Source organism: Pan troglodytes, chromosome 8 (genome assembly GCF_028858775.2).
Source record: "Pan troglodytes isolate AG18354 chromosome 8, NHGRI_mPanTro3-v2.0_pri, whole genome shotgun sequence".
In the NCBI taxonomy this organism is placed as follows: Eukaryota; Metazoa; Chordata; class Mammalia; order Primates; family Hominidae; genus Pan; species Pan troglodytes.
In genome coordinates this window covers 30,239,586-30,260,210 of record NC_072406.2, presented here as the reverse complement: position 1 = coordinate 30,260,210, position 20,625 = coordinate 30,239,586, and the positions used below count along the sequence as shown (strand labels likewise).

At 35.7% G+C, this 20,625-nt stretch overlaps 1 protein-coding gene across 2 annotated transcripts in view; it reads left to right on the top strand.

The window, feature by feature from the left end:
- Window positions 1-20,625, top strand: part of CUBN (cubilin) — a 305,950-nt gene that overhangs the window by 29,784 nt on the left and 255,541 nt on the right. For both annotated transcript variants that reach the window (XM_063781434.1, XM_024346234.3), the window contains exons 14-17: window positions 105-339; window positions 12,005-12,186; window positions 14,599-14,761; window positions 15,895-16,085. In XM_063781434.1, the coding sequence (XP_063637504.1) occupies window positions 105-339; window positions 12,005-12,186; window positions 14,599-14,761; window positions 15,895-16,085 (771 nt within the window). The remainder of the gene's footprint in view (window positions 1-104; window positions 340-12,004; window positions 12,187-14,598; window positions 14,762-15,894; window positions 16,086-20,625) is intronic.

Below are 20,625 nucleotides of genomic sequence, written 5' to 3'. Positions count from 1 at the left end.
GCTCTTGAAAGTGCCTCAGTATGAATGCTGCCTAGGAAGTGGGAGAAATACTTTAAAATTAACATGGAAGTAAAAGATAATATATGTGGCCTTTGTATTTTTAGGTCCTGCGTATCACTTTCACTTTTTTCCGGTTAGAATCCATGGACAACTGTCCACACGAGTTTCTTCAGGTTTATGATGGAGATTCCTCTTCTGCTTTTCAACTTGGAAGATTTTGTGGCTCCAGCCTCCCTCATGAACTTCTCAGCAGTGACAATGCTCTCTATTTTCATCTCTATTCTGAACATTTAAGAAATGGGAGAGGCTTTACAGTAAGATGGGAAACACAGCAACCAGGTATGTGTGAACCTGGAGAAAAAAAGCAAGCAAAATTTTGAGGTTATTAAGTTTTCTTAATCAGTGTTAGACTTTTGGATACATGAGATGTTTTGGGATCTGAAGATATATAATATTTTTATAATTTATTTTATTTTATTCATTTATTTATTTTGAGACAAGGTCTCACTCTGTTGCCCAGGCTGGAGTGCAGTGGCTTGATCACGGCTCACTGAAACGTCGACCTCCTTTGCTCAAGTGATCCTCACACTTCAGCCTTCTGAGTAGCTGGGACTACAGGTGTGCACCACCACTCAAGGCTAATGTTTTGTGTGTTATTTATAGAGATGGAGTTTCTCTATGTTGCCCAGGCTGGTCTCAAACTCCTGGGCTCAAGCAATCCATCTAATTTGGCCTCCCAAAGTGCTGGGATTACAGGCATGAGCCACTGTGACCAACCATAATTACTTTAAAATCAAATCAACCTAGAATGAATTAGAATTTATTTTGTGTCTAAAGACAACAAAGTAAGCATGAAATAGAAGGGATTAAAAAACATGAGTCTTAGTTGGTCCCTTATCAAATTACTGAACAGCCTTTTTATAAGCTCTACTAGTAGTTTACTGCAGGAATATTGAGGACATTGTCCACCCCTTCATGTAGTATTCCTTCATCTTAATGATCACTCAATATTTTTTTCTTTTTGTTATTATTTTGTTTTAATTATTCTATTTTCTCTTAAGTTTTTACTATGCAAGTTTTAAACAAATAAAAAGTAAAGAGATCAGTATACCATGCCCCCAATTCATTCATCAATACATCTGTGGATCAATTTCAGCATTTTCTCATCTTTTTTACTGGTGTTTTTATCTATCCTGATGCTACCTAGGCTTAACTTCTGAAGCTTGAAATCTGAGAGTGTAATTTCAACTTTGTTCTTTTCAAAGATGTTGGATATTCTGCATTTCCATATAAGTTTTTGAATCAACTTGTCAGTTTTCCCAAAGAATTTTATGGGAATTACATTGAATCTATAATTAACTTTGGAAGAAATGACATCTTAAAAATATTCAGCCTGCCAATGCATGAAAATAAACTATTTTTAAATTTAGTTCTCTTTTCATTTATCCTGGCAATGTTTTATAGCTTTCAGTGTCTCAGTATTCCATATCTTTGTTAGATTTATTTACAGATATTTGATATATTATGCTTAGTGAAATATTAATTTTCTAAAATTTAATTTTTCACTTGTTATGTAAAAATATGTATTTTTTAAATATTTGATTTTGATTCCATATACATTGTTAAATTCACTCATCATGTCTAATTATTTTTTGTAGATTCTTTTGGATTTTTTAAACATACATAATTACATCATGTGTGAATGAAGGATATTTTTCCTCTTCCTTTCCAGTCTTTGTAACTATTATTTCTTTTCCTTGACTTATTGCCCTGGCTAGGACCTTCAATACCAAGCTGAATAAAAGTGGTGAAAAGGAAATCCTTGTCTTTTCCCCAGCAGCATGGGGAAATGCTCAATATTTCATTGTTGAATATGATGTTAGCTGTAAGTTTTCACAGATAATTTTTATCAGATGAAGAGTGTTCTTTCCTGTGTCAACTACTATTGCTGTATAACTAATTTCCCACAAATTTAGTGTTGTAGAACATTAATCATTTGACTTTGTTTCTGATTTTGTGGGCCAGGAATTTGGAAAGAACCTAACATGACAGTTGCTACTTGAAATCTATTCAGCAGTTATAAGCGGGTGTCAGCTGGGACTGTAGCTGTCTAAAGGCTGGACTGGGCTGAATATCCAAGATGGCCTACTCCAGTGGCTACCAATTGATGCTGGCTTTCAATGAGAGTTCAACTAGGCTATGGACCTGAGTGCCTACATGTGGCTACTCTAAAAAGTTTGTCTTAGAATAGTGAAACTTTTTTCGTGGCAATTGGCTTCTCTCAGAGCAAGCATTACAATAGAACCAGACAGGTGCTGCGTGGGAATTTTTCAGCCTATGTTTGGAAGTCATTGTGTTATTTCTGCCATACTCAATGGGTTAACTTAGTCACAAGCTGACCCAAATTCAAGGCGAGGGGACATAGGCCCACTTCTAAATGGGAGAGGTGTCAGAATTTATAAAGAATTATAAAAAACCCCACACCTTTTGTTCCTAGTTACCAAGAATTTTAAAAAATCATGAATGAATGTTGAAACATATAAAATACCTTTTCTGACTCTATTCAGGTGATCATATGTTTTTTGTCCTCTATTCTGTAAATATAGTGAGTTAAATTGATTGATTTTGAATGGTGAATCAACCTTGCATTCATCAAATATTTTCCATTTGTTCATGGCAAGTTATGCTTTTTATATATTGCTAGATTTTATTTGCTAATATATATTTTTAGGATTTTTATATCTATATTTGGGTGATATTCTTTTGTAATTTTGTCAAGTTACAGGTAATGTCAATGTTTTAAAATTAATAGAAAAGTGTCCTCTCTTTTTATATTCTCTGGAAGGATTTGTGTAAGATTGACAATATTTCTTAAATGTTTGAAATAATTTACCATAAAGTTAATTGAGCCTGCAGGCTTCCTTGTGAGAAGGCTTTAAATTATGATTCAATGTATTCAATATAGATCTATTCAGAGTTTACATTTCTTCTTTTTTCAGTTTTGGTAATTTTTTTCTCAAGAAACTCATCTGTACTTTCAGAATATTTTCTTACTATGTTTTAGTGTTCGTAGGCTCTGTAGTGATGTCGTCTCTTTTCATTCCTGATATTGATAATTTATGTTATCTTTTTACCCTGATAAGTCTTACCAAGGGTTTTTTAGTTTTACTAATGTTTTCAAAATTCCAACTATTGGCTCCGTTAATGTTTTCTGTTGATTTTTATTTCATTGATTTTCCTCATGGTTTTATCATTTTCTTCCCTTGTGTTATTTTGCACCTAGTGTACGGTTACTTTAAAATTTTTTTCCTAGCTTCTTGACTTGGAAGCATTGACAAATGAGTTTGAACTTTTTAGAATTTCTAATGTATGCACTAAAACTAATGCATTTTCCTTGGAGAACTTTTATTTGCATCCCACAGGTTTTAATATGTATGTTTTCATTAGCATTCAGCTGAAAGTATTTTGTCATTTTTATTTTGAATTCTCTGTGACCATAGGTTTTATTAAAATTATACTGTTTATTTACCAATGTGATCACTAATCATGCAGTATATTATTTCAATCTTTAAAATTTGTTGAGATTTACTTTATAGACCAAAGTCTATTTTGGTGCATTTATTGTATGGACAGGAAAGAATGTATATTCTGTAATGGTTAGATGTAGTCCTCTACCTATATTAACTTAGTCAAGTTGGTAAATAGTGTTTTTCAAATATTAAATTTCTTTACTGATTTAAAAAAATATTTGCTTTATTACTTAGTCAGAAAGTTATAGTAAAATCTCAAACTATGATTCTAGATTTGCCACCTTTTTGTTCTGAAACTTTTGCTTTATTTATTTTCTTATATTATTTTTATCTTCTTTTCCCAATATTTCAAGCATTTATGTTTTCCCAGCTTTATTGGAGCTTAACTGACAAATGAAAGTTATATATATTTAAGATGTACAATGTAATGTTTTGATATTTTGATATATGTATAACTTGTGAAATGATTACCACAATCTAACTAATATATCTATCATACATAGTTACCATTTTAGTCAATATGGTGAAAATATTTAAGATCTACTCTCAGCAATTTTCAAGTGTATAATACAATATTGTTAATGATAGTCACCATGCTGTACATTAGATCTCCAGAAGCTATTCATTCCAGAGAACATAAACGTTTTACCCTTTGACCAACATTTCCCTATTGCCCCCACCTCTCAGCTCCTGGCCACCACCATTCTACTTTCTGCTTCTATGAGTTTAACTTTTTTTAGATTTCACATATAAGCGAGAGCATGCAGTGTTTGTCCTCCTATGTCTGGCTTATTTCACTTAGCATGTCTCCCTGTTTCATCCATGTTGTCACAAATGACAGGATTTCCTTTTCTTTTTAAGGATAAATAATATCCCATTTATGTCTGTGTGTGTGTTTTTGTGTATTTATATATTGCACATTTTCTTTATCCGTTTACCTGTTGATGAGCACTTAGATTGATTCCATATCTTGGCTATGGTGAATGTATGAATATATTGTGAATAATGCTGCAATGAACATGAAAGTGCAGATATCTCTTCCAGATATTTATTTAATTTTCTGTGGATGTATAACCAGAAGTGAGATTGCTGAATCACGTGGTAGCTCTGTGTTTAATTTTTTGACGAACCTCCATATTGTTTTAAATATGGCTGTACCAATATACTTTCAACAAGGGTTCCCTTTTCTCCACATCTCATCAATACTTGTTGTCTTTTATCTTCTCGATAATGGCCATTCTAACAAGTATGAGGTGGCATCTTATTGTGATTTTGATTTGCATTTCCATGATGATTAGTGATGTTGAGCATTTTCTCATATATTTGTTGACCATTTATATGTTTTCTATTGAGAAATGTCTATTTGGATCCTTTGCCCATTTTTAAGATTGGGTTTGTTTTGTTGATATTGAGTTGAGTTTTTTATATATTTCAGTTGTGCTTTTGTGGTCATATCCAAAAAATCACTACTCAGACTAATGTCATAGGGCTTTTCCTGTATGTTTTCCTGGATTAGTTCTTCAGTTTTAGGCCTTATGTTTAAGTCTTTAATTTTGAGTTGACTTTGTATGTGGTGTGGGATAAGGGTTCAGTTTCATTTTTCTGCAAATGGATATCCAGTTTTCTTAGCACCATTTATTATAGACTATCCTTTACATGTTGTATGTTCTTGCCATGTTTGTCAAAAATCAATTCAGCATAATGTATGGACTTATTTCTGGGCTCTCTATTCTGTTCCATAGGTCTAGATATCTGTTTTTAATGCCAATACCATACTGTTTTGATTACTACAGTTTTGTAATATATTTTAAAATCAAGTAGTGTATTTTTATTTTAAATGTATTTTTAAATCAGGTTGCCTCCAGGTTTCTTCTTTTTGCTCAAGATTGCTTTAGCTATTTGGGGTCTTTTGTGGTTTCATATGAATTATAGGATTCTTTTTCTATTTTGTGAAAAATACCATTGGAATTCTGTTAGAGATGGCATTGAACTGTAGACTGCTTTGCATAGTATGGACATTTTAACAGTATTCTTTCAATTTGTGAACACCAAATATTTTCTTTTTTTCATTAATGTGGTATAGTTTTCAAAATACAGATATTTCACTTTCTTGGTTAAATTCATTCCTAAGTATTTAACTTTTTGACACTATTGTAAATGGGATTTTCTTCTTAATTTCCTTTTTGTACAGTTAGTTGTTAATGTATAGAAATGCACTAATTTTATATGTTGATTTTATATCCTGTAACTTTACTGAATTAGTTTGTTCATTTATTAGTTCTAAAAGTATTTTGGTGGAGTCTTTAGGGTATTCTATGTATGAAAGATCATGCCATTTGCAAACAGACCATTTTACATTCTAATGGGATCATTTTTCTTCAGCCTGAAGAACATATTTTAATATTTCTCACAGAGCATGTCTGTTGAAGACAGATTCCCTCAGCTTTTGTTTAAGAATGCATTTTTTACCTTAATTTTTGAAGGATATTATTACACATAGAATTTTAGGTTGACCATTTCCTATTAGCTCTCTAAGAATACCACATCAGTGTCTTGTCACTTCCATAATTTTTTCAGGGAGAGGAACCTCAGCAGTAATTCTTGTTGTTCTCCTGAAGATAATGTGTCTTTTTCTCCTCCCTCACTGCTTTTATTGTGTGTTTATATTTAATTTTCCACAACTTGATTATGGCGTATCTAGATCTGGTTTTCTCTGTGTTTGTCCTGCTTAAGAGTCACTGAGAGTTTTGAATCTATAGGTTGCTTTCTTTTATACAATTTTGAGAAATTTCAGCCAATATTTTTTCAAATATTGCATTGCCACTTTTTTCCTCTTTCTTCTCCTTCTGAGACTCAAATTACACATATGCTGAAGGTTTTGACTGTTTCTAATAGTTCTTATGGTTTTATATTCTTGCCTTCTTTTTTTGCTTGATTCTATTTGGTTATTTTGTTTTGGAAAGTCTGTAAGTACTGTTGAAATGTTCTTCAACTATTTTGTCAACCTTTTCCTCTAAGTTTTATCATAGTTATTTTGGAGTCATTGTTTGGTAGCCTCAGTATCTGGAATGTTTCTGGCTTTGCTCAGATTGCCTGTTTTATTTATTATTGGGTTTTGTTTTTTTTTTTACTACTTCCTCACAGGCCTAGTCAGTTTTTATTGTGAGCAGGACATTATACGTGATATGTTGCAGGGGTTCTGGATTATATTATCTTCCTCTCAGAAGGGTTGGGTTTTTTTCTAGTAGGCACTTATGTTCCTGGCAGATCACTTTCATTCAATCAAGGCTTGAATTTACAGGGGACCTATTTCAAATTTTCCATGAATCCTGGTGGATTGTCATATTTCCTAGAATATGAATCTTACTCCTGTAGCATACTTTTCTCATGTTTCAATTCAGTTCTCAGGGTTTTCATAAAAGTATCTCCTTTCTGACTGAATGAGGCAACACATCCCTTCAGTGTTTATTATGCAGTCTCTCTTCAATTCTTAGCAACTTCCCTCCCCTCTGAAACTGTTCTCTGTTAGTTAGACCTGCTGTCTTCTCTGTGCATTTGCAGCTTGGGAATGAGCTAAGGACCCAAGGAAATGCCTGTACATTTTTGAGGTGCCATTTCCATGCAGCTGCTTTCCTTATAGTATGCAGCTCCAAAACCGCCAGATGCTTTGGTAGCCCTAAATCGTGAGTTGTTTGTTTGCCATAGCAAGGGTATTGCTGTCTCCTTGGGCTTCACTTCTTTGAATTCTTGAGTGTGTATGGGACATACTTCATATGCTTCTCTTTTCAGAGATTACAGTCCTTTGCTGTTTGTTCTCAATGCCTGAAAATGATAAAAACTAAAACAAACAAACAATAATTCCTTACTATTATCAATCATTAATCATTGTTCATTTTTTCTTAAGTGAGAGCAAGTTTATTAAGACAGTAAAGAAATAAAAGAATGGCTACTCCATAAGCAGAGCAGTGGCATGGACTGCTTGACTGAGTATACTTACAGTTATTTTGTGATTATTTGCTAAACAAGGAGTGAATTATTCATCAGTTTTCTGGGTAAGAGGTGGGCAATTCCTGGAACTGAGGGTTCCTCTTCTTTTTAGACCATGTGGGGTAACTTCCTGATGTTACCATGGCATTTGTAAACTGTCATGGCACTGGTAGGAGTGTCTTTTAGCATGCTAATGCACTATAATTAGCATATAGTGAGCAGTGAGGACGACCAGAGGTCACTTTCCTCACCATCTTGGTTTTGGTGGTTTTTGACTGCCTTCCTTACTGCATCTTGTTTTATCAACAAGGTCTTTGCGACCTGTATCTTGTGCCGACCTCCTATCTCATCCCGTGACTATGAATTCCTTAAACTCCTGGAAATGCAGTCTAGTAGGTCTCAGCCCTATTTTATCCAGCCCCTATTCAAGATGGAGTTGCTCTGCTTTGAATGCCTATGGTTTATTACCCCACTCCCTTTTACAAGGGGACCTTTAATCCTAAGGGTTGTAGAGGGACGACGGTCCATTTTCTGTAACTCCTTCAGGATGAATAAGGGTGATGATATTCCTGCCTAACTATTAGGGTCTCTTGTATTCAGGGTAGAGAGGAGCTTAGTCAGAAAGCGTCAGTATGGTGAGACCCGTTCATAACTCTGATAAAAGGTGATATCCACAGTCTGCCAATTGGTGCTACAGTCTGTTTCCTATGGGTCAGGGGTTTTCTCCGTATCGTCCCTGTGGGGTTTGCCAGGAAGATGTTACCAGAAAGGAGTCCTGATCTAGACCTCAAGAGAGGGTTCTTGGACCTTGCACAAGAAAGAATTTGGGGTGAGTCCATACAGTAAAGTGAAAGCAAGTTTATTAAGAAAGTAAAGGAATAAAGAATGGCTACTCCATAGGCAGAGCAGCCCATTGTTCAAATTTATTTGTGAAAGAAATGGATTGTTTGTTCTGCAGATCATCCCACATCTTGGATTCTGCTGTTTATATTCTACATGCCATTTGTCATGTTGTTTGTAAACTGGTACTTATACCAAAAAGTTTGGTTAAATCCAGGGGGTTTTATTTTGGTAAAAAATAATCTTTTCAGGAGATACATGAAATCTGCTTTTCTATTATGAAGTTAACATTGGTCAGAGTGTTCTGATCTCCTCAGGTTGAACTTCCCATTAAAAGCCTCTTTTGCACTTTCTCTAATGGTTTTAGCATTCTTTAGGTTCATTATTTAGATGAGTTATTCATTGAGACCTACAACGTGATAATAGTTTGATTTTATTATTTCTTCTTTATTTATTTATTATTTGAAGTTCTTTAATGGAATAGAACTTACTCATATCAGCTATTTGGTTGCTGTCTTACAGAGATCATGTAGGAAAGGTAGGATAAGTGCTTGATTTTCTTTTTCTTTTTTAAAAAGTATTCAAATTAATAACTTGGTTCCTTAGCATTCTTCAAAATGGTCACTTATTCCATTTTATTTTATTTTGTTTTTGATATCTGTACATTTATATATTATATCACATTTGATGTGCTTTAATCAATTCTAGGCATTTAAAAATGAAACATTTTTCCGTATTTTGTTTGTTACGTTTGTTAATAATTTGTTTTCAAAACTCTGGAAAATTTTCCAGTTAGTTTCTGAACTTCTTTAACCAAACTCCAGTTACCTTTGAAAGCTTCTTTGCTTTCTGGTCAGAAAAGATGTTCTAGGCTCTTCCTGCACATTATTTACCTCAGGACTGAAAACCCTGATTTCCCTAAAGAGCTCCGACTTTTTCTGTGGGAAATGGTATTTAGATCTCACAATCTGGGTGCTACGGACGGCTATTGGTACTGGGTGTGTCATCGTCTCTAGACCTTTCAGTGGACAGAATTAGAAAACACTTTTTTGTTGTTTTTTAAAGAAAAAAATACCCTATATATTCATAGTGATCTTACACTATATTGGAATATTGAGATTATAGAGTTGCTTTTTTTTTTTCTTTTTTTTACTTTACATTTCTACCTCTTCTCTCATACAGTAAAAATCCTGGTTCCCAATGACATGAACATATTATTTATGTACTTAGTCCTACTGTACATATTTTCAAAATAACAATACTAATATTATTACTAATGGTATGATAACTGGAAACCATTTAAGATTTCTTTGTTCTTTTTTGTGTATTTAAAATATGTTTTGCTTGAGCGGTATAGTCAAATTACAGTGTTTAAGGTCCCTTGGAATATTTCTACTCTCTATGGTTGTCAGCTCAATGCAATTATTTCACCAGTTTCACTTCAGTTGTGATTTTAAAGATTTCTTTCATTTTTCTCAAATTTTGCTTTATAATTATGTAAAATATATTTATAGTTGCAAAGCCAAATCAATGGGCATGGTAGATTATGAGAGGTCTAGCTTTTTTTTTTTCCTGTCCCTTCCACTCTGTTCTTTCTCCCCCATTAGAGAACAGTTTTTATTAGTTTTTGATTTATCCTTCTATTTAAAAATTAAGCAAATGATCTCATATAATTGTATTTTCCTCTTTCTTAGATAAAAGGGAGCATAATATACACACTGGTCTATAGTTGGCTTTTTTTCACATCATATATCCTGGAGATTACTCCATAATCAGAGCATAGTATGCCACTATGTGATGTCTCATTTTCTGTTCAATCAATACTCTATTGACGGACATTTGGCTTGTTTCCAGTCCTTTGGCCATTTTCTTTTTAGTCTTTTGTTTTTTATTTTTGAGACAGGGTGCGATCGTGTCTCACAGCAGCCTCAACCTCCCAGGCTCAAGTGATCCTCCTTCCTCAGTCTCCCCAGTAGCTGGGACTACAGACACAAACCACCATACCCAGCTAATTTTTATTTTTTTATTTTTTGTAGTGATGGGGTCTCCTCATGTTGCCCAGGCCGTTCTTAAACTGGGTTCAAATGATATTCCTGCCTCAGCCTCCCAAAGTGCTGGGACTACAAGCATGAGACATCACACCCAGTCTTGTTTCCAATCTTTTGGAATTCCAAATGTTACTGCAACAAAATACCTTACTCACTTGTCATATTGTATTTTTGCCAATGTACCTTTGGGATATCTTTCCAAAGGTAGTATTGTTTGGTCGAAAAAAAAAATGAAATGCATAGGTTTTTGCTAGGTATTGCTATATTCTCTTATGTAGTGATCGTACCATCTTGCATTCTCCAGCAATGTGTGAGAATGTCTGTGTCCCCACAGCCTCTCCAATAATTTGTTTTCAAAACTCTGCATTTTTAACATTCTGAGGGGTATGAAATGGCATCTCAATTAAAGTTTTATTTGCACCTTCTTTGTGATGAGTGAGGTTGAACATCCTTTCGTATGTTTAAGAGACATCTGAACTTTTTTTCAGTGCACTCTATTCATGTCTCTATTCTTTTTAGAAGTTCTGTATATTTTAGGATAATAACTCTTTGTTGCATATTGCATTTTTTCTTATTTTGTCATTAATCTTTTCCTTTGCTTATGCTATTTTATGCATTTAAAACTGGTAACTTTTAAAGTATTACATTGGGAAATGCCTCTTTTTCTGAGGAACTGAGATGTTTTCTCAGTAGGAACAATGAGACTCATGGAACTAATTTGTTTCATTTTTTACTTTGGCAGCAAAATTTTTATTTGAACAACCTGTATAGCTATGTAAATTTCATATCTTACACATCTAAAATGTTACCTATCTCACTTATTTCTAATGTCTGTATTACTACAATCTGGATTTTTATTATTTAGTGTTTCTATCATTTGATTTACAGTAGCACTTCTCATAGAAATCTAAGCCACTACAGATTCTTTGTTAAATAAATGTGGGTATTAATGAAGAGCAGGTTCTTCCAGTCACTAGTCAGCAACGTTAGGGGGCCGGTGTGGTATAATGAGGATGGTAGTGGGGTCAGCATCAGAAAGCCTGGCTCAGTCCCTCACTTGCTCCATTCTTGGAACAGTGGCTCGATCACTACAGACATTTGAATTTTTTCATTTATTAAATGAATGTTTTAACTATATGATAGTATTAAGAAACCTTCTCAAATGAAAATTATGTAGCTCTTAACCATTTTAATATGCAAAGTGATCTGGTTTGCTGAAACACATAGAGGTTGGCAGAAGTTCTGGAATTCTTTACAATTTCACATACAGAAATTAATATCATCAAAGTGAAAAAGATGACTCTACAATCCTGGTATTCATCCCTCAGATGGTTCAGCCCTGTTTAAATAGTGTCAGCATGTGATGGCTCACAAGCACAGAGCTTGACACATGGGTGATTCATTTGTTTATCAATTGATACTTCTAGACTTGTAACTTTATAAAACTGGAAAATGTAAGTCTTTTTTAATTTATGAGGGTGTCTAAAACTGCTCATAGTTATTTTAAAAAGTTTGGCTTCTTACGCCAAGGGCTCTGATCATTCTCCATGAATTATAACATCTATACAAATGTAACATTATTTTTCCCTCTTATTTTAGAGTGTGGAGGTATACTGACTGGTACTTACGGTTCTATTAAGTCTCCGGGGTATCCTGGAAACTATCCCCCAGGAAGAGATTGTGTCTGGATTGTTGTAACTAGTCCTGACCTCCTGGTAACATTTACTTTTGGGACCTTGAGCCTCGAGCACCATGATGACTGCAACAAAGATTACCTTGAGGTAAATAATTATATTTAGATAGAACATATCACAGTATGATTAGGACTCAGGGCACTATGGTCTAGCCATGCCCATGGATGACCCCAAAATATTAGCTGTAGTTAGGTGTGTTTCTCAGTAGTCAGTCAATATCTAACTCTTGCAAAGTCTCTATTTTTAATTGTGCCTGTTTGTTGCTTCTTCTTCTGGGTTCCATTTGAATCTGGGAAACAGATTACCTTGCCCTGCTATGGTGTTACCTGGAAGCTCACACCCCTGCCATGAGAATGCAGAATTTATGAAATAAACACTCAGTAATAGCCATCTCCTTCAATGCAGATTCAAACCTTCAGTTGTCTGTGGTAAACTGGCAAGGTCTTTCACAGCTTAACTGTAGTATTCCACGAAGAGGCCGGGTGTGGTGGCTCAAGCCTGAAATCCCTGCACTTTGGGAGGCCGAGGTGGGCAGATCACTTGAGGTTAGGAGTTGGAGACAGCCTGGCCAACATGGTGAAAACCCATCTCTATTAAAAATACAAAAACTAGCTGGGCGAGGTGGCGGGTGCCTGTAACCCCAGCTACTCGTGAGTCTGAGGCAGGAGAATCGTTTGGACCCGGGAGGCGGAGGTTGCAGTGAGCTGAGATCGTGCCACTGCACTCCAGCCTGGGTGACAGAGTGAGGCTCTGTCTAAAAAAATATAAAAATAAAAAAAAAAGAAAAAGAAAAAGAATAGTGATTGTGTTGAACTGGGTTAGGTTCCTGGAATAAAGTAATCATTATTACTGAGAGGAAAGGTATCAGCCGAAGCTCCTTCTGCCTACCCATTAGTAAAAGATTAAAATATGGAGGAGGAGAAAAGGCTCTTATATTCAAATGCCGTTTGTACGTAGGTGCATCAAAAAGTGTTGCTCTTCATTTGTAGCCTGACAAGATAATGGAGAAGATTGAGTTCCCAGGTTGTCCTGTATTTTTTATCACCATAAATCTCAGCCCCTTGCAGTAGTGTGAAAAAGACAATATGCATTTCCAAGTCCATTAGAGAGGGATAGAGTCAATGCAATTATTCATAAAGGATAGAAGGATGTGGTGTCAAAAAGGGGCTCCGCAAGTAAAAGTCATTAGTAATTCAGCAATAATGGATTTGAAACCTTTGGGAATGACTGGAAGATCTGTCTCTGTCTGGAAAATTTCTGCAAAATGGTCATTTAAATGTTGACAGAAAAGTGAGTTATCTTGAAATTAATTTTCAATAAATTCCATCAAGTTAAAATTAGAGGCTTTAAAAAATTCCTACACATTTATTTCTGGAGACCATATGGTAGAAAGTGTCAACCACTCTGACAATATTGAAATGTCTCTCATTTCTCTTTGAACTACAGTATTTCAAAGAACCAGTTAAATATTAGAATAAAGTAATGCTGACATCTAACTTTGATCCCAGTAAGAAAAGTAATTTGAATAGACAAAATTGACCATATTAAAATATTCTTTAGTTCATTGACTCCTCAGTGGTCTATATAGTATAGAATTTGCAATTACAACAAAATTATAGAGAGATTGACATGATTACATCATAGATTAAAAACCAACAATTAGAAAAGGATTTCTAAGGTCACGTCATTATCGTGGTAGTACTTACTTACTATCAAAGTTGCATTTTTAAATTCACTAACCTGTCTTTCTGTTGTGTCTAATCTGACGGCACTTCCTCTCTACCTCTGACCCTTCTGAAAACCTGGACCAAGTTATGAATCAGTTGGCATCAATGGTGTTCCTTCTTCTGTTTTCTTTGCTTATATTCATTTTCTTCTAGATCACTAAGAATTTATAATGCAAAAATCAAAAGGGAAAGATCTTTGATTAGTAACATCATGACAAAAATTCAAACTATATGTCCAGCCTTGGAATTGAAATCCAGTCACAGGCCAGGCGCGGTGGCTCATGCCTGTAATCCCAGCACTTTGAGAGGCCAAGATGGGCAGATCATGAGGTCAAGAGATTGTGACCATCCTGGCCAACATGGTGAAACCCCATCTCTCCTAAAAATACAACAAATAGCTGGGCGTGGTGGCAGGTGCCTGTAGTCCCAGCTACTTGGGAGGCTGAGGCAGGAGAATTGCTTGAACCTGGGAGGTGGAGGTTGCAGTCAGCTGAGATCGCACCACTGCACTCCAGCCTGGTGACAGAGCAAGACTCCATCTCAAAAAAAAAAAAAAAAAAAAAAAAATCAGACAGAGAGAAGGCATTGGGGTGATGGGAGAAGGAGACACCCTTTGCTGAACCTCAGCCGTGAGTTAGATTTGGATGTGATGGGGAAACTTCCTTGAGCGATCACTTTTAAATGATAGATTTTATGAAGTTAATATCCAAAGTGACCTAGTTTGTTAAAAATCTGACCACTTTGAGCTTAATGATTCATCCTTTTGTTTTAGATTCGAGATGGTCCTTTGTATCAGGACCCCCTTCTTGGGAAGTTCTGCACCACTTTCTCTGTCCCACCGCTCCAGACTACTGGCCCCTTTGCCAGAATTCACTTCCATTCAGACTCCCAGATTAGTGACCAAGGCTTCCATATTACCTACTTAACATCACCTTGTAAGTAACCTACCATTTGGGAGCTTAAGAGGGATTTGAAGGCCAATGCTATGCTTACATCTGTTTTATATTTTAATGTGATTCAGAGGATGACTGACTGTCTTAGACCAAGAACATTTCTTTACAAATATTTCTCTCATAGCTTCATATTTTTTCTTTATCTTCCCAATGTTCTATTATTAATACTGCAATACCCTTTGATCCCTAAATTATGGGATCCACATCATGATAAAGATGTATGAGGCACCCAAACTTAAATAATTCAGGGCACCAGGTCCCTCGTGGTGTTTGATGTTTAGTTGTGAGAGAGGTTTGTGCATGCGAGCAGTGCAGTCTCTCTGGATTTTATCCTCGGATCAAGTCCAGCTGCACAGGGGCTGGGGCTGGCTTCCAGCATCACAGTGTCCCAGACTCTAGAGCTTCACTTCCAGCCAAATACTATTAGCTGTTAGGACCTCAGTTGCTTTGATACCTTAAAACAAACAAACAACAAAACACAGGAAATACTCTATGATTTGGATTTTTTTAGGGAAGTGGAGGATTTTGTTTATGACATCTATTATTGTGCCCTTAATAAATGTTCTCAGAAAAAGTACCTTTTAAGTTTCAATATCAGGAAGAGTAACAAAGAACATCTTTACTTGTCCCCTTTCTTCATTTCCTTTTCTTTCCACGGAATCTGGTGCCAACCTCCTGTTCCCCTTTCAATTGTTTTCCGTGCAAATCAACTCCCCCTGGCTACATCTTGCTATTCTGTATTCATTTTTTCTTTAATCTGCTTCATGTATACAGTTATGTAGTTTATTTTGTTACATGTTTTTAATAACCATCTCAAATCTTATTGAAATGAAGCAGAGCATTAATGTATTTAAAAAGCAACTTATAGAAGAGAATGGCAGATTGGAAGCTAGATCACACATCTTTGCATCTATTTCTTTAAGCCACTACAGAGATGTCCCACAACACATCAAACTGAAAATCTTAAAATTAGAGGCACAAGCCTATAGAGGGTGAATAAAATGGGTATGTGCTTGTGTGTGTGTGTGTGTGTAAATTTTTAGAAACTGGATCCAATGCCTGCAAGCCAGAGCAATGCCATTGCCATGACCTGTTCGTCTCTTCCCTGTTCTTAGCGGATCTGCGTTGTGGTGGGAACTACACGGACCCAGAGGGTGAACTCTTCTTGCCTGAGTTGTCTGGGCCTTTCACTCACACCAGGCAATGCGTCTATATGATGAAGCAGCCCCAGGGAGAACAAATACAAATCAACTTCACCCACGTGGAGCTGCAGTGCCAGAGTGACAGTTCTCAGAATTACATTGAGGTAACTTTCACTACTCAATCGCCCTGAGATGACATTCATCAACATTTTTATATTCTGCAGAGTGGTGGTCTTCAAAAGATTGTTGGGCCACCAGCAGCCAGAATACCTGAGAGCTTGTTAGAAATACAATAATAACTAAGCTCTAATGACTAAGGCGCAGGCAAATAAGGCTGATAGGATGTACTAATAAGATACAGATTTATTATCTAGAATAATTAATACAGGAAAGAACTCAACCCAGGAAAGTGAAGGGATTTGCCCAGATGACCCAGCTAGTCAGTGGTAATAAAGTTTAAGTGTTGAATGACCCTTGTTTTGGAGTTTAGGGTTTTTCCTTCCTTTATTCTGCTTGCTCTCCTCCAGAAATCTTTAATTTTGATTTAAGTGTGGGTAATGATTGTAATACAGGGAATATTTGAAACAGAGACAGGCTGTTTTTGTTTGCTGGGCCTGGTATTTCTTATGCTAAATTATTGGTCAAGCCACAAATTAAAGTGTTGAGCAAGATAAAACATTGTTTTTTGGGCATAATCATTTTACATAAACTGGAGAAGAATTTACAATTTTGTTTGTTTGTGCAAGTTAAATCCATTTATTCATCCAGGAAAAACCTATGTGACCTCCTGTCCTCTTCTTTCTACATTTAGACAGAGGAAACAGAACTTTAGCATAAGATCTAGCTAGACTTAGTTGAAGTGCATTGACCATAGCACTACAGCAGTATGTATGTATGTATGTATGTATGTATGTATGTATGTATGTATGTATGTATGTATTTTGAGATAGAGTTTCGCTCTTGTTGCCCAGGCTAGAGTACAATGTCGTAATCTCGGCTCACCGCAACCTCTGCCTCCTGAGTTCAAGCAATTCTCCTGCCTCAGCCTCCTGAGTAGCTGGGATTACAGGCATGTGCCACCACGCCCGGCTAATTTTGTATTTTTAGTAGAGATGAGGTTTCTCCATGTTGGTCAGGCTGGTCTCAAACTCCCAACCTCAGGTGATTCTCCGGCCTCAGCCTCCCAAAGTGCTGGGATTACAGGCATGAGCTACTGCACCCAGCCTGCATTTTTTTTAATCCAGAAATTTTTATTTCAGATCATTTCAGAATGGGTATATTTATTCAATTTAGGTTTTCTAAAGTCTCTTATAAAGTATATTAAAGTTTTACACTATGGAAGAATTTCAAATATTTTTATGTAAATCAAAATTAAATTATTAACCCTTTTTTTAACTTTTGAGAAGAGCAAAAATAGCTTTCAATTAGAGAGTGCTTCCTATACTCTAGGCACTATTATAAGACTTTAAAATAGTATAACAAATTAAATAGATAATGATTATTGTCAGCTTACTGCCTGCCATGTGCGGTAAGTGCTTTTCGTGAGTTATTTCATTGAATCCTCTCAACAATCATTATTATTTCTGTTTTAATCTTAGGAAACTGTAGCCCAGGGAAGTTACTTGTCCATGGTTACATGTCTAGCAAGTAATGGAGCTGGGATTCAAATTTAGGAGATCTAGTTATACTGATCTTCAGTAAGAACAGAAATGCAATTGTGCGACTTTGACTACAAGAGGTGTCTCATCTTCCATAGGGAGGAAGGTCTTGTGAATTACCCAATTCCATACCTGGCTCTCCGACCACTAGACTAAAACATGAAGCCGAGCATCATGATTTTCTCAGATACGCAAGAATGTAACTATAATTTTCAGGGAAATTTGGGGCCCTTTCTATTAAAGCCTTCATGGTGATTCTATGGTTCTAAAGAACTATCAGTACCTCTGAATGGTTCATCCTCTCAGGCTTTGCAGAACACTAGAACTGAATTTCAGTGAGCGGTTCCATGAACTCCTCTGAATTCTTCTTAAAAGTTCGCACAAAAAATCATAAAACTGGCTTTGGAAGATTTAATTTCATAAACCAGAATGGTGGAATGTTTTGTAGCCAGAAGGGGATTAAAGTTAGTTCACCTAACTTCTTATTTTAGTTCATTTGTCAGATGACCGTATAACCTTGGACAATTCTTTATCTGGATCTTTCAATTCCTACTTCAGTAAGATGTCCTATCTATTTCTCTAAACTTTAGGGGTAGAATCAAGGAAATAAATGATAAAAAGAAGCTTGAAGTGTTAAAAAAAATAATGCAAGTGCAAGGTTTTTCTGGAACAAAGTTTTAACTCTAGCCTTGAATTTATCAGTTCAGAGACAGCCGATGTGGCTGTCACAGTTGGCCAGCGAGGTATCTACATTCTGATGTAACCACATATCCTCAAAGTCTTGACCAAATTTCCCTCAAGGATTGTTGATGGAAAAAAAACTGTATTATTCAGAAGGACAGGTCATGTACGGTGATTTAAATATTAATAGATAGATTTTTATATTATATCTTTGACCAACCAACCTAAAGGAATACAACCAACCTGTAGAATTTTGGCATCAGCAAGGACCTTAATTTTACAAATGAGAAAATTGAGGCTCACAAAGGTCAAACTCTAGTTATTGTCAAAGTAAAACTTAGATGTACCTCTATGAGATTCTAGATGGACCTACATTGACTTTGGTTAAAGCTCTTGTCTTTAAATCATCTCTATCCATTGGGAAAATTTGTGAACTGAACCCGTTTTCTAAAAAGTATATTCACTTCTCTTGTTGTTCTTCAGATAGTGGTCATAGAAGAAAGTGATACAGGAACCAAATTCTAATGACATTATTATGACTCAATATATTGTTCCCTAAAATGATGTCTTCATTTTTTAAAGCTATCTCTAAAAAATGAAATATTTATGAAAAAGAATTAAAAAAAGAATGTTGGTATTTCGAATACTTTGGTGGTTTAGAGGGGGGTTGACTTTGTCCTTTACTGACTCCATTGATGAGTAAAAGCAGTCCACCCAAAATTTTAGAAAGAGTGGAGAAGAGAAAAGAAATTCTACAGAGATGTGGGAGAATGATCCTAAGGACATTTACTTTGCATGTGAATAGGTGTACTTTTAAGAATCCTAGATCTTCTCTTTGTGTGGTTTTAGGTGCCTTGGTTGCCAGGCAAACATATCCTTCAAATGAAGATTAAGGTACCATTGCTGAGTGTGTATCTTTCACAGATACTGTGGTTTTGAAAGACTTACTTTTGCTCAGTAAGAGAGTTCCATAAGCACTCATTAAAGAATAGATTTTAACTGCAAAAGATAAGAATGATATTGACCCAGTGTAGCATATCTTTCTTTTTTTTTTAACACAAGAAACACACATTAACATGTTAATTCTTAGATTTATATATCTCTCTTAAGTGAAGTTTCTACTTTTAAAGATATACATTACCCATGGAAGATGTGACATGGCTACAAATGAATGAATACAAGAACAGATCAATTGTTAGTTCATCTGTTTTTGTCGAAGAGAGCTTTTAAATTGTATAGAATAGTTCAATGAAGGTGATGGAAGCATCTTTCCAGAATAAAAAGCAGCACCTCTCATTAATATTTCATAAGTGATTTAAGCCATCAGAACTCTGAGTGAAGGACACATAGGTAGTAATGAAAGTTTAATTTTAAATCCCAGAGAAGGGAAGTTGTAGGCTGAATAATAAATTCAGAAGGCTATACGATGTTAAGGTGAAGGCTTGAGGTAGGATACGAAGGGAAATGAGTAGAATTGTTCACCCATCAAATCTCCTTGACCATTCCTAAAGTATCTGCCTCCTCTCCCCAGAGACACTGAGGAACCGGAAAGGGGGCTCTACAAGAGACGCAGGGAGAGCGATGTGCCTTCTGGAGAAAGAGAAGGGCTTTCGAGAAGTTGTTGTTTCTTAGATGTGGAAAGCAAATACAAACAGAAAAGTTGAAAAATATAATCAATAAGACAGGAAGGAGTAATTTACATTGAGTTTTATTTCTGAAATCTAGGGAATATACCTGTTCTACAAGTGGCATTGAACCCTAATTCATCATATTTTAGACTTCTATGGCAATCCCAGTAAATTAACAAAGCAGAAATTGTACATCTCTTCACAATATAACATAACCCTAGATTATTTATAAACATTTTAAAATGCCCAAGTGTGTGGAAGTATGTGAACTCTCCAAAATAATCATTGGCTTGAGAAAGAAATAAAAAATGAAAGACTACATAGAAAATGACAAACAGGAAATGCTGTGTATCAAAACCTGTGAGATGTGATGAAACTCAACTCCCTGGTAAAATCTTTAAGATTTAAAAGAAGGGAACCAAAATAATTGGGAAAGCAGGAGAGCAGAAGCTGAGGCAGGAAGGTCTGTCCTCCGTCTGAACCTTTTCTTTCACCACCTTCCCCTCCATCCTTCCCTCTACCTCTCCCTCCCCGCTACACTCCTGCTTCAGCCTAAGCAGCACTCCTGCATCTCCTGCATGTCTTTAGATGAATGCAAATTCACAAAGGACCTCCTTTTGTGACTTCTTAGGCATTGAGATGATTCCGCTATGAGCTTGGGATTGGGTGGGGGAGAGCCAGGACTTGTGGAATGCATGAGGCACTTGCTTCCCTCAAGTGGACCTGCTGCTCAGAGT